The sequence below is a fragment of the Armigeres subalbatus genome, chromosome 2, assembly GCF_024139115.2.
Source record: "Armigeres subalbatus isolate Guangzhou_Male chromosome 2, GZ_Asu_2, whole genome shotgun sequence".
NCBI lineage: Eukaryota > Metazoa > Arthropoda > Insecta > Diptera > Culicidae > Armigeres > Armigeres subalbatus.
The window spans coordinates 134,991,433-135,009,427 of record NC_085140.1 but is presented as its reverse complement, the minus strand read 5'-3'; the positions used below and the strand labels follow the sequence as shown (position 1 = coordinate 135,009,427).

The window sequence follows — 17,995 nt, the reverse complement described above, 5'->3', positions numbered from 1 at the left end:
ACGTTTTCCAGAACGTTCCAGAAAACGTGACTGTTGTTCCCGAAAAAATACACCGTGAACTCGTTAGTTCACGAATTCATGAACGCTTTTTTTGCGTGCGCAGTACGAAGCAATTATTATTACAATTATTACGTAATTATTACCAGAAAAATATAGAAATATCAGTGGGTGTGAGTTGTACACACTTAACTGATTTCACAGACCTCAGTCAAAATTGATCATCAAAATTCGATAAATTTTCTACCGATATTTCGTCAGTATTTCACCGATGGAATGAAAAATTCGAAAATGATTTTTATCGAAATCTTGTCAACGAGTTCCTTGAAGTACACAGGATTCTGTTCTTACACGATTTTTTCGCTCGTATTTTTGATCGTATGACTTCAATTTGCCATCAACATCTTTGCAACATATCAGGGTTGCAGAAATCGCTCTCAAAAGATAACGAACAAAGATAAAAGAGAGGCAAAAACCTCTTCGAATCATAACAAGCCATGAAAACAAAACTATCGCACTTGTATACAAGTTGGAAAAAACTGATTCGGATAGGCGGCCCCCACCGATGGGGTTTGATAAAACGCTTTGTTCTCGCTCATTCCATGTTGGGGACCATATTTTTTTTTCGCACAGCTGTGTGAAACAAGTTGAAATGCATCATCAGAACCGGTGCGCCAACCCCCCCCTCCCTAAATGGGGAGTAATCAAAGAAATTTATTATGGGTTGTAGCCCCCCGAATCAGTTCATTATCGTAACAGCTGCCGAAAAACGGTTCTCACAGTATGCTACCTATCGAGAGTATATATTTACAGACATGATAAGTAAGAGATTTGCTCATTCTTCTTTTGGATTCAAACCCTGCAACATATATCAATAAATCCTAAATAATTCAATGAAAAATCACATGGTAATTAATATAGCAATATTTTAAAACGTATCAAGTTTCTTTTTCGTTACAACTTTTTTAACAATTGTACAGTGTACAATGTACACACATTTATTCTTAGTTATTTTATACCTGGTACTGTAGTTTCCCTCTACCGCGTACCGTATGACTAAGTATAATCATATTGTTTCAAAGATAATAATGATGACACTTATCAGTTCTCACTGCAAACATTGTTCCTGTGCATAAAAGCGATAATAATCTGCAATGTGCAATTAAAATTCCTTTCTGGATGTTATAGGGCAAAACATGTGTAATAGTATACAGTTTGATAGCTCATCGTTGAGTTCAAATTCACAATCAGATATAAAAACGTGTAGCATTTAATAATTATTTTTTTGTTGACTCAATAAATTATTTGTTTATCTAATATTTTTGAACAATCGTGATTTTGATATTTTTATATAAGCAAGAAACTGTTTTTATAGCAGCCTTGTTGAACTTATTGAAAGCAATCGAATGAAAATTGAATGAAAGGTTAAAAGGTTAAAAGGTTAAAAATTGAATGTTTATTATTCACGATATGGAGTACGGGAACATCAAAAACATCTATAATCCAAAAAAGTAACTAGCAATCATGAAGAATTATGTAATAATCAACAATAAAAAGTATCCAAAAAATGCCTTCATCTGCATATCACATCAGCAAAATGATAAACCTCTTAACGTTCTTTTTGTCACGTCCGCCCCTACAAACTGGTAGGTGTATCACCCTCTTTCATCAAAATCATAACTCCTCCCGTCAGGCATGACCTTTCCATCGATCCTCTAATTTCCGAACCAATTATTCAGAATAGACAGATTGTCGCACCGACCACCCCCTCAAAGAAAAATAGAAAGCCTTTGTACTTACCACACCGCCTCCGACGGAATGCAGCAGGATGGATTTGCCCTCCCGCAGTGAAATCAGATCGAAGATGAGAACGTACGCCACCAGGTAGTTCATCACGATGGCAGCCGCGTCCTGGAATGTCATCTCTTCCGGAATGTGGTACACGTACTTGGTCGGGACGGCCACCAGTTCGGACCAGGCGCGGAATTCCGGCAGTGCCACCACACGATCTCCGACCTGGAATTAGGGAATGTTAGATGGATGAGCATCATTAAAAGCGTTTGTATATCTAAATAATCGACAATGAAAAGGATTCTCATGGCAACGAGGATTAACCGAAATAAAACGAGATGCTGGTGGTGTGGGTTGCTTCCATTATTTTGACATGCTGCTTATGACTTCCATATAAATTCTGTGAAAGCCGCATCGGATATGAGGGGTACGCAGCAAAGGAGGAGGCTCGCCTGATCTGAATAACAATCAAGCAAGAAGGTACGCTAATAAACTTATTTCGTGCTATTCGCTTTACGAAAAAGAATTCATAAAAGGAACTCACTTGTTGGCGTCGTCAGGTACATATTATTCTAGAAATGTTTCTTGCCAAATATGGTATCACATTTCTGGTTTGAAATGAGTCTGACTGCATGATGAAGATGCAAGCCCGTTTAGATTTTGAGAAAAAAAAGCATTTCACCACGGAGGAAATGCAACCGGTGCAAAAATATCTACACCCAACAAGCGGAAGCTGCGTTGTTTCTAACAATGAAGATTCCACTGAACCGAAAATATAAGCTCAGGAAACGAGGAGCTACTTCTCTGCACTGATGTTGGTTACGTGATAGAAATATATAAAGCAAAGAAGGGGCTTCATGATTTTTGGCAAGGTAAAGATGCAATGAAGCTGGGATTTTGCTGGCAAATTTCCCGTAACGTAAAAAAATTCAGAATATGGCTTTTACCGTTTCATACTTATCGTAGAATAAGAACCAAACTGATATACCTAGGTACAATACAATTGCAATACAATACAAAAAAGATACATGATTTATTACACCCAAAAAACAAATCATACATTTTTTGTAAAATCTTGGCATATTCAATTCGGTAAGATTTCAATGAAAAAACTTGAAGGTGTAACCCAATTGGATTGTACATAAAGTTGGCCTAGGACTACGTAGCTGAACGTAAAGGATGGTATTTGTAATCATAGTTTGTGCTTTTTATTAGCATTGATATTTCACTCTTGGAAATCTCATTATCAACCAGGCATTGCAAATGATCCCATCTTTCGAGCAAAGAGTAGAAGCATAAGTACTAGAACGCTAGTGACGCTGTAGTTATTTATAATTTTTTTTACCAAATTAAACTTCAATAAACTGAAATTGGATTTTTATGATGCATCAACTGAGCAAAGATACTGATAAAATGATAGGATACTGATCTCAGTTATCTATTCGCTCTGTAAACCAAGTGCAATGTGTGTCATGGAGAAGCATTTTTTCCCAGCTTTTGTTGAAGCAACACCCTCGCAACGCATACAATACCATAACTGCAACTGTCAATCTTTCCAGAGTGCTCTTTGAGTAGGAAAAATAACTTTACGCATGAGAAGATAATATGTATCCTGTTCTCAGATGATATTGCAATGTCTTAGGTTAAACGTCCGTGGGCAGTACCATGCGGGATTTATGGGTGAACGCTCTACCATAGACCAGGTGTTCGCCTTACGTCAGGTATTGCAGAAATACCGCGAATACAACGTGCCCAGCCCACACATCATCAATTTATCGACTTCAAAGCTGCATATGATACAATCGATCGGGACCAACTATGGCAGCTAATGCACGAAAACGATGATGGATCAGCAAAGCGATGATGGTTCGGATGATGTTCGTAGTTCAGAGTTACAGGGACATACTCGAGTCCCTTTAAAACGCGCAGAGGGTTACGGCAAGGTGATGGTCTTTCATGTCTGCTATTCAACATCGCTTTGGAAGGGGTAATACGAAGAGCAGGGATTAACACGAGTGGTACAATTTTCAATAAGTCCGTCCAGCTATTTGGCTTCGCCGACGACATAGATATTATGGAAGAGGCTCAAGAGAGGACAAAGTAAGCCACACACCACTAGTTTTTATCGGTGGTGACGAAATCGAGGTGGTTGAAGAATTCGTGTACTTGGGCTCACTGGTGACCTCCCATAACGATACCAGCAGAGAAATTCGAAGACGCATCATGGCAGGAAATCGTACGTACTTTGAACTCCGCAAAACGCTCTGATCGAATAGAGCTCACCGCCATACACCGGTAGTCCTCTATGGACACGAGACCTGGACGATGCTCGTGTAGGACCAACGCGTACTGGGAATTTTCGAAAGGAAAATGCTGCGTACCTTCTGTGGTGGGGTGCAGATGGCGGACGGTACATGGAGGAGGCGAATGAACCACGAGTTGCATCAGCTGTTGGGAGAACCATCCATAGTTCACACCGCGAAAATCGGTGGGCGGGGCACGTAGCCAAAATGTTGAACAGTAATCCGGGGAAAATGGTCCTCGCAACGATCCGACGGGAACAAGAAGGCGAGGTGCACAGCTGGCAAGTTGGACGATTTACGGACTCCGTAGACTGCGTAGTTGGCGACATGCAGCCATGGACCGAGCTGAATGGAGACGGCAGCAAATATACTATATTAATTAAAATAATTATTTTATAAAATATATTTGATGGCAGCCACTCAATGATTTATCCAGGGGCGTCTCGTGGACTTTTGTTACACCTGTTTCATTATTCTTCTAAAACATATGCATCAAGTTGAATTCAAGTGAAAGTTGATCTTTTAATCGAATATTGAAATCTTTTCTTCTGCAAATCAACCAAATATAGGAATGAAAGTTTTTAATAGAAAGGATTACCAAAACAAAAATGTTTCAATTGAGAAGCATTTAATAATTAATTGCTAAACAAATAAATGTGAGTAGTACATTAAGTTACTTCTGAACTAAAAATGGTTACAATAAATTGCATATTATTCGGCAACTCGGCCGTACGAAAGCCATTTCATGAACAGGTAGAACAGTGTACTACAATGCTCCAGTAGTGGGAAAAACAACCAGAGTAAACGAAAAGTGTCAGATCATTCCGATAGTGCGCTGTTCCAAAAGTTCCGTCTACTATTCCTGAAGAAGGGGGGTTGCTCCGCTCCGGGAAGCGTCGCAGAATTGATAAGCCAAGCAAACCAGAAAGTTCTCCCAGTGTTCTGCCGCTACCTATAAATATTCCAACTCCTGTTTCACCAAAGTGTAAGTCCAGTGCCGTCACTAAAATTGAACAAACTGTCCTCTTTAAATCTAAGCGAGAACAATCCGCAGAGGTAACTAAGGCAGAAATCGGCGTCAAGCTCGATCACGTGGAATTATTCGTGAAGGATGTTCGGGGGATAACGGGGATGTTAGTGTGAAGTGTGAAACCAGTGACCACGCATTAAAATTAGTTACAGCCGCCTCCGTCATTTTCGAAGAGAAGTACTCTGTTGAAAGTCAAAAACCCCTTAAACCGAGAGTAAAAATCATAGGATTTTCCAACGATATCAGCGAAGTTGAATTGATTTCCAAGTTGAAAAAACAGAATCCTGATATGGATTCCTTGGAGCTTGAAGTAGTCCGAGTGTACAAGAATGGATCGGGTGGGAGAGGTGCAGAGTTGTGGAGGCTACGGATGTATTGCGCTGTTATGGGCCAAACACAATTGATACGTTTGCGTGCGTTTTGACAGTTTTGCCATGGAAAAACTGTCAAAACGCACGCAAACGTATCCATTGTGTTTGGCCCATTACAACTGCTCAGAATACGGTCACAAAGCTACATCCTGCAAGAATCCTGCTTGTTGTCCGAGGTGTGCTGGTGACCATCAGGTCAATGAATGCCTTGCTGAATATTTGAAATGCAATAACTGTCATGTTTTGAACACAAAACGGACTACGCCCTACAACCAGCTGCTTGACGTCACTCACGCTTCTTGGAGTATTGACTGTCCTATTTTTGCTAAACGACTGAAGTCAGCGCGACAACGGATAGATTTTTCAACATAGCAATTAGAGGAATCTTCTCCTAATGTGAACCTTTTTGATTCCAGCCAACATGCCGCAACGATTCATCCATCTGAAAACTTTCTTGGTCGGACGCTGGGACGCACACTTGCCTCTAGCCTTATGGAAGGTCCTTATCCGCTCATCACTCAGGCTCAGACAAGTACGCGCTCAATTCGTTCAGTTCTTCTCCTGAAAAGATTCCCGATTCCAGCCGTCACGCAGCAATGCTTCATCCAGCTGTTATTCACTTCCATCGGACACCGGGACGCACACTTGCCTCTAGCCTTGTGGAAGGTCCTTATCCGCTCATCACAGTCGAGCCACTCCAGCCAGCGATCGTCAGCCGTCCCGGCCCTGTGTTTGAGACAGGTGAAGGGACCTTCCAACAACGGTTCTCAGGCAAGTACGCGCTCAATTCGTTCAGTTCTTCTCCTAAAAAGATTCCGGATTCCAGCCGGCACGCAGCAATACTTCATCCAGCTGTAAATCTCTTCGATCGGACACCGGGACGCACATATGCCTCTAGCCTCGTGGAAGGTCCTTATCCGCTCAACACAGTCGAGCCACTCCAGCCAGCGATCGTCAGACGTCCCGGCCCTGTGTTTGAGACAGGTGAAGAGACCTTCCAACAACGATTCTCAGGCAAGTACGCGCTCAATTCATTCAGTCCTTCTCCTGAAAAGATTCCCGATTCCAGCCAACACGCAGCAATGCTTCACCCAGCTGTAAATCACTTCGATCGGACACCGGGACGCACACTTGCCTCTAGCCTTGTGGAAGGTCCCTATCCGCTCATCACAGTCGAGCCAATCCAGCCAGCGATCATCAGCCGTCCCGGCCCTGTGTTTGAGACAGGTGAAAGGACCTTCCAACAACGTTTCTCAGGCAAGTACGATCTCAACACAACCAGTTCAACTCATGTAAAAAATCCCGATTCCAGCCAAAATGTCGCAACGCTTCATCCAGCAGAAAATTGTTCCAACGTCATAGCTCGAAATGATGCGCAATTCTTGTGCGTCTACTACCAGAATGTCAGGGGCCTACGCACGAAAATGACGGATTTGAAACTACGATTGTCGGCTTGTGATTACGACATAGTAGTATTAACCGAAACGTGGCTACAGTCTGATATATGCAATTCAGAACTCTCATCGGACTACACGATATTTCGTTGTGATCGTAGTGAGTCCACCAGCAACCTTTGTAGAGGTGGGGGTGTGCTAATTGCTGTGAAACATGATCTCAATTGTTTCGAGGTGACCCTCGATGGCTGCATCGAGCTCGAGCAAGTCGTATTGTGCGTGAAACTTCCAAATCGATCCGTACATATCTTCAGAATTTACCTGCGTCCAAAATCTGATCCAGCGCTCTACTCCGCCCATTTCTCCGCCGTTCAACGAGTTTCAGACATGTCTTTGGACAACGATATCATTCTACTGCAAGGGGATTACAATCTCCCTTACTTTCAGTGGCGATTTCACGACGATATCAACGGCTTGCTTCCCATAAATGCGTCTAGCGAGCAAGAAATTTCTCTAACCGAATCAATCTCCGCCAGCGGTCTGGTACAAATCAACTCCATTTCAAATCGTAATAGTAGAGTGCTTGATCTTGTGTTCACGAGCTCGTCGGACATCTTAGAAGTTTCTCAGCCAGCCTTGCCCCTCCTACCAACAGATGATCATCACCCGCCAGTGCTAATACTAATGGATGTTTGCAGTTTCGTACCCGCTCAAACTGAACGCGATCCAGATGCTATAGATTTCGACTTCCGGCGATGCGATTGTCTCTCTCTTAATTCTGAGCTTTCTACCATCAAATGGAATCAATATCTCCAGGCGCCTTCAATCGATGGTAATGTTGACTTGTTCTATGACAAACTGTATGAAGTTTTTCAATTGATGGTTCCTCGTCGCCGAAGTAATAATCACGGTATTAGCAGAAAGCCCTGGTGGAATGCTGAACTTCGTAACCAGCGAAACAAATTGAGAAAAGCGCGCAAAAGATTCTTCGCCAACAAAACAGACGAGAACAGGAATGCACTTCGACTGGTGGAATCTTCCTACAACGCGCTTCTTGACTCCTGCTACCGTAGACACCTGGACAACTTGCAGTCGAATTTAAAGAACAACCCCTCCATGTTTTGGAAGTTTGTAAAATCTCAGAAAACAAATAATCAAATTCCGAAGACTGTGAATTACGGTAACGCTACTGCAACTACATCTGACGAGGCTGCGAACCTTTTTGCGGCATTCTTTCAAAGGGTATTCAATGCAACATCTCTGCCCCCAGCCCACGCAGCAGGCTTCCAGAACGTCCCAGTTCATGAAATACGTCTTCCACGCTTTCAGTTCTCCCATCGTGAAGTGCTAAAGGCTCTTTGTGACCTTGACGTGTCCAAAGGTGCAGGAGTGGACGGCTTAACGCCGTATCTTCTGAAAAGCTGTGCTGAATCTTTTGCGACTCCACTGCTACTGCTTTTCAATCAATCGATGAAAGACAATACGTTCCCGAATTTATGGAAAACTGCAAAAATGGTCCCTGTCCACAAATCAGGAAGTAGGCGCAATGTTGAAAACTACCGCGGTATATCGATACTATGTTGTCTTGGCAAACTCTTTGAATCTATGATCCACAAAGTCATATTATCAGCAACTAAACATGTAATATCGGAACACCAGCATGGTTTCGTTCCACGTCGCTCTACTACGACCAACCTGTTATGTTACTCTAACGTGCTATTCCGTAAAATCGAACGGCGAAATCAGGTGGATTCGATTTACTTCGACTTTTCGAAAGCGTTCGACTGCATACCACATCATCATGCCGTCAATAAGTTGCGACACATGGGCTTTCCAGACTGGGTAGCGGACTGGATTTTATCCTATTTGACTGGCAGAAAAGCTTACGTTGAAACAAACTCTTCCCGATCCGAGGCCTTCAACATTCCTTCGGGTGTTCCGCAAGGCAGTGTGCTAGGGCCTTTAATTTTCGTTCTCTACATAAACGACCTAAGCCTTCGAATCTCATCTGCAAAACTACTGTTTGCCGACGATCTCAAAATCTTCAGAGTGATCAAATCATTACTAGACTGCGTTGCTCTGCAGACGGACATTGATGAACTTCTCCGTTGGTGCGATGAAAATGGGATGTGCGTCAACATCAAGAAGTGCAAGGTGATCACCTTCTGCCGATGCCTATCTTCAACTACCTTCGCCTATACCATCGATGGAATGGAACTGGTCCGTGTCGCTTCAATCCGAGACTTGGGAGTCGTAATGGATTCTAGACTGCGTTTCAATGAGCATATTTGTACAATTACTGCTAAAGCTTGGGCAGTTCTCTGATTCATTCGTCGTAATGCATCGCAGTTTACAGACATATATGCATTGAAGTCACTGTACTGCGCCCTCGTGTGTAGCATTCTTGAGTATGCTGCCCCTGTTTGGGATCCTTACCACACCTCGCAAGTCATTCGTATTGAACGTATTCAAAAATCATTCATCCGCAGTTTACAGACATATATGCATTGAAGTCACTGTACTGCGCCCTCGTGTAGCATTCTTGAGTATGCTGCCCCTGTTTGGGATCCTTACCACACCTCGCAAGTCATTCGTATTGAACGTATTCAAAAATCATTCATCCGATGAATCCGGATGAATGATTTTTGAATACGTTCAATACGAATGACTTGCGAGGTGTGGTAAGGATCCCAAACAGGGGCAGCATACTATTCTATTTTGCACTTCGTCACTTACCGTGGAATGACCCTGAAATTTTACCAGACTATCCTGCTCGCTGTCAGCTGGTGGATCTTGAGCTTTTGTCAAGAAGACGATTGAAACTAAAAAGATTATTGGTCCCCAACATCCTCAAAGGATACATAGACTGCTCGGATCTTCTCTCGGAGACCCAACTCATCGCTCCTAATCGTAGGTTACGGCATGCTTCACTCATCGCTGTCCCCATGCACTTGACAAATTATGGGTATAACAGCCCTTTAAGTTCCTGTTTCAGAAATTTCAACATTGTGTGTGATATGATTGATTTTAATATTTCTAAGCATTGTTTCAAAACTAGGATTAAGAATGTAGTTTAATTTTAGTCTGTACGATACCATCGAAGACGATTCAATAAATAAATAAATAAATAAAATAAAGAAATATAGGACCTCTGGATTTACCGCAGAATGGCACAGACGCGACTGGGACCGATACGATCTGTGCCTGCGATGCACGAACGTGATTGTTAAGTTTACCTATTTCTAAACTATTATTTCACCGAGAAAAACCAATTCAAGTTCGAAAGATTAAGTAAGCGGTGGTCGAAACCTGTTGAAGAAGAAACTATTTAATAATTGTCGATGGTAAATTATTAAAAATCAACATTTTAAGATAAAGACGTTGACTATTCCTTGATCGAATGGCCACTAAACTTGAAAACTCATCGAGATACGGCTGGAATATTGATCAAAGTATTTCATATTTTAGTGGCGCTTTTCGATTATCACAAGGGCAAAATGTACCCCGGTATAGAAAATACGGAGAGCTTTCGGAGTGTTTGAGCGCAAGGTGCTGCGGTGAATACTCGGCGGTAAACAGGCGTCGCATTAATCACGAGTTGTACCAGGTGTAGGAAGGGCTGGATATTGTTAAGCTTATACAACACGGCAGACTACGGTGGGCTGGACACGTTGTTCGTAGGAACGTCAAGCGAAGGTTATATTTAGTAAAGAACCCGGAAGAGGCCGCAGGCTTCGTGGAAGGCCGCGTACATGATGGCTTTTTGTAGTTGAAGAGGACCTGAGGGCGACTGGAAGCGATTGGCCCAGGATCGAGTCCAGTGGAGGAGGATACTCGATTCGGCGTAAGTTCATCGAAGAGCTGTAGCCCATCAAGTATCAAGTAAGTATAGAAAAATACAAACGTACATCAAAAATGTAGGCTTTTTATACAGACACAGTATTGAAATAACACAAAATTGTAAGTTTTCGATATAATGAATGTATAAACGTGGCTAGGTATCGCAGCCCTGGTAATGCGGCATACCGAAAAATGTAATAAAAAATATAGGATTGACCAATTGGCAAATGACACGGCAATGATTGTATAAAAACTTTAGAATTTGTATATGCCAAAATCTTATACAGTTCCTGTATGGTTCTTATGCTGAACTGTATCAAAACCTGTCATTTGCTGGTTGGGTGAAGCTTCTTTATTTTTAATCTATATATGCTGAATTCCCTGATTCCGTCTTCCACAACTGTCGTAATTCTTCACTACCTCAGTACGTGTTTGTTTAATGTTTCTTGTGTATCAAAACTGCTATTTCTATCAATCTTTATCAAATATCAACAGGAAGAAATCAAGTCCAAAGTGTTCAGATTTGCTTTTACATCAAGCCGTTCAGATTGATTGCATTAAGTTTTGAATTTCTCGATACGATTGTACAAGATAATAATGCATCCACTCGTAAGAAGTCACCTGAATAAGCTGCCCCCATTTCCATCACCAATGGAAAAGTGGACTCAAACGTTCCAAGAGAAAATTGCTTCTCAACCATCAGTTCCCTAATGTTGGCAGTGGTTGTTCGATCTCAACCTTAACCGCATACTTTACCACCCACTCAACTCAACGCCGATTGTAGCAAGTTGGCAAACAAGATTGCAGATTAAAAACTTTTTCCATTATATTTTCTTCTCAACGCACACCACACATACAACATCATGTCGAACCTCGGGCACCAGAGTCGTATATTTTCTCGGTCTCGTCATCGTCACCATCGGGTGCCATCATCATCGTTGTCCGTTCTCAAGTCTGGACCAGACAGTTTAGGTATCCACTGCTGTCACTTACCTTGAATCCTTCGACTTCTTCGCCGACGGCTTCGATCTCACCGGCACATTCGAAGCCCAGAATGGTGGGTGTCTTCGGCGGGGAGTCGATGGCTCCCAGACGTACCATCAAGTCCTGGAAGTTGAGACCGCTGTGGACGAGATAAGAGGAAAAATATGAACCGTCGTTAGTATGATGCTAGAATTGCTTAACTAATGGCTGTCAGACTGCATCGCTATGGTGAATGTAGGCAGATTTAAGATTGAGAATACACGTGACACATCTGTACAGCAATAATGTTATGTTATTGGATCTTTTTGACCCACTGAAAATTATGTACCCTTTTGAATCATACTTCGAATATATGAACATTCTTCATTTCAAGGAGATTTCAGAGCGGGGAAAACAAAAGGAAAATATTTGTATGCAGATGGATTTCATTGATTCGAAAGCGAAAGTATTGAGCATGATAATTTTTATTTGTTTATCATGAAAAAAAAATTAAATGCGATTTTGCTTGGGGAACTTATTACATAATTTAATGCCTGACGTTCTCTGAAAAATGATTAGAAATTATGCACGCATATGTTTCTGTAATAATCGTGATGAAACCAAAAATACAATATCGCACACCCTCAACTTAGACACAACTATGTTATTGTCAGCTTCCAGAATAAAATAGATAGGCTCATGTGACAGAGAGCATATGGTAAATGTTTCCCAATTATATTCCACACATAATAACAGAAATTTCCACACTCTGAAGGGCTACAGTGTCAAGATGTTTGAAGCATCCAACTTCACTGGCTCTGACGTAGATAAAACTACATAACCACCATTCAGACAAATAGATAAACCTAGCCAGAGATACAGCGTGTCGAAACGTGGTGGCACTAACTGTTAGATTCGAGAGAGAAATTTTCTACTATACATGGTGCAGACAAAAAGTTCTTACACTCAGCAATGGGAACCAGGATGGGGAAATCATGTGCAGTCTGCAGATGGTAACACGTGGATTGTTTGCCACTGGTGTCCGTTTGCGGAGCATCAGTAGTTGCGACACATTCTTGAAATATTTTTCGTGCACTTGACAAGCGAGCAACTCCGGTGGTATACCTTCCGATTTGGACATGTTGTGATGTGACAAGTTGCTTCCCTCCCTTCCGGAGGAACGAACGCTGTCTAGGGCGTGAATTTATGAAATTCACTTCTCTTCTTCGGTAGTGCACCAGACAGCATTGAAATGAACAAGGAACTAGACGAATTATTGTCAAGTTGTCTAGCAATTCGAAACACCCTTAACCGGTGCTTGAAGAGAGCCGGTTGATATGATTTATGCTCGAAATTCGGAGTATCTTAACTGCCTTCAGCTTACCGTCGTGCGGGGCTTCTTTTGATTCCGGGGGCTACTTTGGATTTTTGATTTTTTGAAAAAAATAAACGGAAAAAATACCAAATTTGAAACAGAAAGTTACCATCCAACTATCAACAAGACACCCGATTGGTGATAATGACAATTTAATATTAATTTTCGCTATAATTCTTGTTTTAAAATGTTCAAAGTAGCCCCTGATTTATCAAAAGAAGCCCCGCACGACGGTAGTTGAATTTAATGAGCGTGGAATGGTGATGTTATCGTAGTTCGATAATCTGTTGGTTAAGGCTAATGTAATTATATTAATCATGCTCGACTGTGAATTGTGATTTACTGTGAGTACAACTTATGTTTGTCGCACCACTGCACACATGATTTGAAAAAGATAGGGGGAAAATTAAGCCTTAATCATAGATATGAATCATATTGGCTGATTTGTTCAAAATTTCACGTGCCCTTGTGAAAACTCTAATTTACATCGCATCACAAAAATATCTGTAAAAAAGAAAATAAAATAGAAATTCCAATAACAAATAAAGGAAAACATAAAATCAACAAAGATTAATCAATAGCTAAAAACAAATTAACAATGCATTTTTTTAATCGGCTCTATATAAACCCTATATACATGGCTACTGATTCTTAAACAATTCTGTTTCCGAGGGAATTAAGGACAAAAGGTCGAAAGACAAAGGTCAAAGGGACAAAAGGTCGAAATGGACAAGAAACTGAAACGGAGAGAATCAATCTCGCACAATACAAGTTTATTCATTTCTTAATACAACAACCTTTTTTATCTCTGTCAAAACTATCAAGATATTCATAATATTGTTTCATAGTAATTATTATATTTATTTCTGCTTGAAGTTCAATGCATTTCACAAATTCCAAAAGAACACCAAAGTTGTTATCAACTTGTTCTTGATCGACCTTTTATCGCTTTCGACTTTTTGTCCTTTTCGACTTTTTGTCTTTCGACGTTTTGTCCTATGACTTTTTGTCGTAGATTCATTTCCGAGCTCCAATATATTGACTAAATTGCGTACTCTCAAAAAATACAAAAAAAAACATCTGAATATGATTCTGATTAAAATACGTGATTGTCAACTTTTAATTCTCTACATAAAATGTTCAAAGGAATGTTTTTGTTTGACCCATTTCTTCACATTCATTAGCCACTGGCTGATGATGGAAAAAGGTTGGAATGTAATTTCCACGGATCGGTAGTAGACCTTTCCAAAATGGACCATTCCTATTCGAGTGAAACAAAGCCCAACATCCAGTTGATTGCATTCCCCAAAGACGAATCAGCAACCACACGAAGACAGCATCACAAACGAAGGCACAGGAAAGATCAAAGATCAAAATACTATCCATAGGCGGAAATATCTCCAGAGGATGGTACGGTACTACAACAATGCTTTTCCGGAAACTACATCATCCATATACAGCTCGGGCGCTTATTTTCTGGTTGGTTTTGCACATGGCATAAAGAACCTGATTGTTGCTGCCCGAAAAATATCCGAAGAAAATTATGCATGCACCGAAAATGCTTTGCCTCCATCTTGGCAGTGTTGAAGAGAGAGCTGCGGAAAATATACCAGCAGTTAAACTACTTATTTGATAACATAAGTATAACATGGTTGAATCGTTCGATTGAAATACATTTATATTATGACCAATATGACGTCAAACACAGTTTTAATTATAATTGAAATGGTGTAGGGTTTGATTCCTTTTCTAAATTTCATGTTTAGGAAAAAAAAGCGATAAGTCTCCTACATTTTGTGTCATTTTCTTTACCTATTTTTACCGAGTTGAATGAAGTAATGACAATGAGTAGAATGTATTGCTCCGACACCACCCCAAACATGATAATATAGAAATTGTTTTGGAAGACTTTAGGTACCCTCTCGTTGGCCTCCGCATCATCATCCGATGTCATTACAGGCCACAACGGTATCTCTTCTGCTCTTATTCGCTATAAATCGATTTTCATTTAACCCTTGGTACGGAAGGTGCGGACAAGATAAACCATCCATAGACTGCCGTGAAATGTGTCACATCGACTGCCAGAATGTCACAACCTATATTTACGTCGCCCATTAAATCTTTACCGTGGAGGTAACATAATTCACGACCTTCTGCCTAACTTCTGAACTTCAATAACAATATCGCCTTCAAAGCAAACGGTAGCACAGGCACTTGTTACCCACGAAAATGAAGGTGGGGGTGCGGTATTAGGAGAGAGCGGTAGAAAACGAACTAGTGGAACCTAAAATGAAATAAAATGTCTGCCCCTGATGTTAATAGAATCTTTTTATTTAATGAAAATATGAAGAATTCAATAAAAAAAAAATTGATGAAGACGCGTATATGTTCGAGAGATCCTGGTTTTTGCCTTTCTTATATGCTTGAAACCAATCCTGATTTCTTGACTTTCTATATTTTTAGTCTTTCTATACTACAAACGAGCTCGGACGTCTAGTGATAACCACTTCTGCCTTACAAGCAGGAGGTCCCAGGTTCTTCCCTATTTAAAAAAAAATGGGGCATGAACTGTATCACTGTCCTTGGTAATCCACGATCCATGCTTCAGTTTATCTAACCTACCTAATTAACAAGAAAACTTCCTTTCCGTGATATTGTGGGGATGCAGAGGTATTCTCGGTCTCTAGTAACAACAATAACTACACACTAACTTTCCATTCCTTTCCCAACTGACTGAAAGGACTTGGCCGGTGCCGTTATTGATCTACATTTGAGAACTGCCGAAACGTGTACTTTGAGAATAGGTGGTAAATCCCAACCTATTCACTTGGATCGTAGTGCAATTTACACCAGTTCTGATCTGATGAATTACGGACTAGCAACTATTGACATGTACAGTAAAGTGATCCAAATTTTGAATTTTTGGCTCCCCGATTCTTAAATGATTGCATTTCCCATTTGAATGATCCTCCCAATTTTTTAGCTAATTTGGATGTAATTTGAGTGAGCACGAACAGTTTGAAGTTTGTATGAAAATCGCTATGAGAACAGTAACTTTTCTGGAAAGCCGTTCCCAACTCATCCCATTAAGCTCCAAAAATATATGATTACATTGGCAACATAGGAAATTTAACAAGGTAGCGAATCGTCTTTGTTGCGAAACGTTTTGAAGCTCGCAAGAAAAGATATTAAGAAAATACTGAATCTTGGGAAATTCAAAAAAATTTAACACGTAAAAGAATAACATCAATATCACTAATGAGCATTTTTGTTTCTTTTGTAACTTGACTTTCAAACGACAAATCGCTTCGCAACAACAACTGCCTTTCAGCTTAGGAAGTATTCTATGTAGTCAACGTGTCGATTACCATTAAATAGTTCATGGGCAACCTCACGGAACGACATAAGGGTCAATTTTCTCAGTAATTTGCATGCAAACATCAAATGACGTGTGCACAATCAAATTACATCCAAATTCGCTAAAAATTTAGGAGGATTATCAAAATGGCAAATGCAATCGTTTAAGCATAAGAGAGCAGAAAAGTCAAAATTTAAATCACTCTAATGTACAGTCAGTCTAAGCAAGTTAAGCTAAATTTGAGACCATCTTGGAACACTTCAAGATTTATTGCTACCGTTCCTAAGCTTAGCTTAGATAAATCGACCGGACCAGCGTACATACTCGCTGTTGACGGTCCCTACAGATTTCACAATATTGCGTGTTCCCAGACGTGTCTTATTGCACGTCTGGCTTTGTTTTTCTTGACGATTGTCTGGACGGCGGGAAACTCCACTACGGTAACTGTACCCTTAGTGGAGGTAGCACCAATAGTGGAGGTAGTGGGGTTTTAATGAGATTCTTCATAATTATACACTTTATGATGGCTTGTCACCAATAATTCAATTTTTTAAATAAAATACACGAATATTCGTTATTATTATATGTAGTATTATTGCCAATTATCAATTGAAAAATAGTACTCCTAGGAAATGGAGTACTAAATATGATTTTTTATTAATATGGGAATTTTGGTAAAAAGGCAAGAAAATAATGTGTTTCCCATCATCTCCTATCTAATACCACATAGACACTCAAACAATATTACTATTTTTGTTCAGTTATGCTATCGATAAGAGTTTGGAAATGTTTAGCATCGGCGCAATTCAGAAGCGAATATAAATATTTTTTACCCGATAAATACCACAACAAATCCTTTAGGAAACGATATACTTGATCAGGCAAACATTTATCAATATCTGTTCGACATTTTGAGATAATAATATGATCAATTATCTGTAAATAGTATTAATTTTTGCAGCAAACATGAAAAAGTACGTAAAATGCTTAAATTGTCAAATTTCACCAAGAAAATATGTGGTGCCCTTATGTGGACTCCTAATGAAGAGGAAAATATGACGGAAAAATGAAAAATCATGTTAAACGAGAAATGAGGGCAAAACGAGCTCAATTACTATATAAAGAAATGTCTAGCGTCCATTGAATGCTTTAGAAAATTATCGTTTGAATGAGCCATTGATCTCCTCTGTGAGTTGTTCGTGAAGAAATTTATATTTTGCCATTCTCGTACAACAAAGTTGTACCGAGAGGCTATCATTTTACTCCAAAATCAAACTTTTTATAGAAGTCTCGGAGACTTATATACCGATCGATTCAGCTCGACGAACTGAACAAATGTTTGTCAGTCCATTACCTGGCCACGCCCATCTTCACCGTAACTAGGGAGAGGAAGGAAGTGTTGATGTGGTACTTACTTAACGAGAGACCACCGACTTAGCGACACCCTCATAAGTACCACGGAGTTGGATAATGAGGAAGGTATTCGTTGGGTCAGGATTTGCCTGTAGCTGGCAATGTAACCGTGGTAGATCTTGCCCCGTATCACACCACGTAAAGGTGTCTACCCAGCGTT

At 40.4% G+C, this 17,995-nt stretch overlaps 1 protein-coding gene across 6 annotated transcripts in view; it reads right to left on the bottom strand.

The window, feature by feature from the left end:
* The window catches only part of LOC134210893 (synaptic vesicle membrane protein VAT-1 homolog-like), a 143,452-nt gene that overhangs the window by 15,563 nt on the left and 109,894 nt on the right, over nt 1-17,995 (bottom strand). For all 6 annotated transcript variants that reach the window (XM_062687306.1, XM_062687310.1, XM_062687311.1 and 3 more), the window contains exons 4-5: nt 11,720-11,849; nt 1,798-2,013 (exon numbers count right to left, since the gene is read on the bottom strand). In XM_062687306.1, the coding sequence (XP_062543290.1) occupies nt 1,798-2,013; nt 11,720-11,849 (346 nt within the window). The remainder of the gene's footprint in view (nt 1-1,797; nt 2,014-11,719; nt 11,850-17,995) is intronic.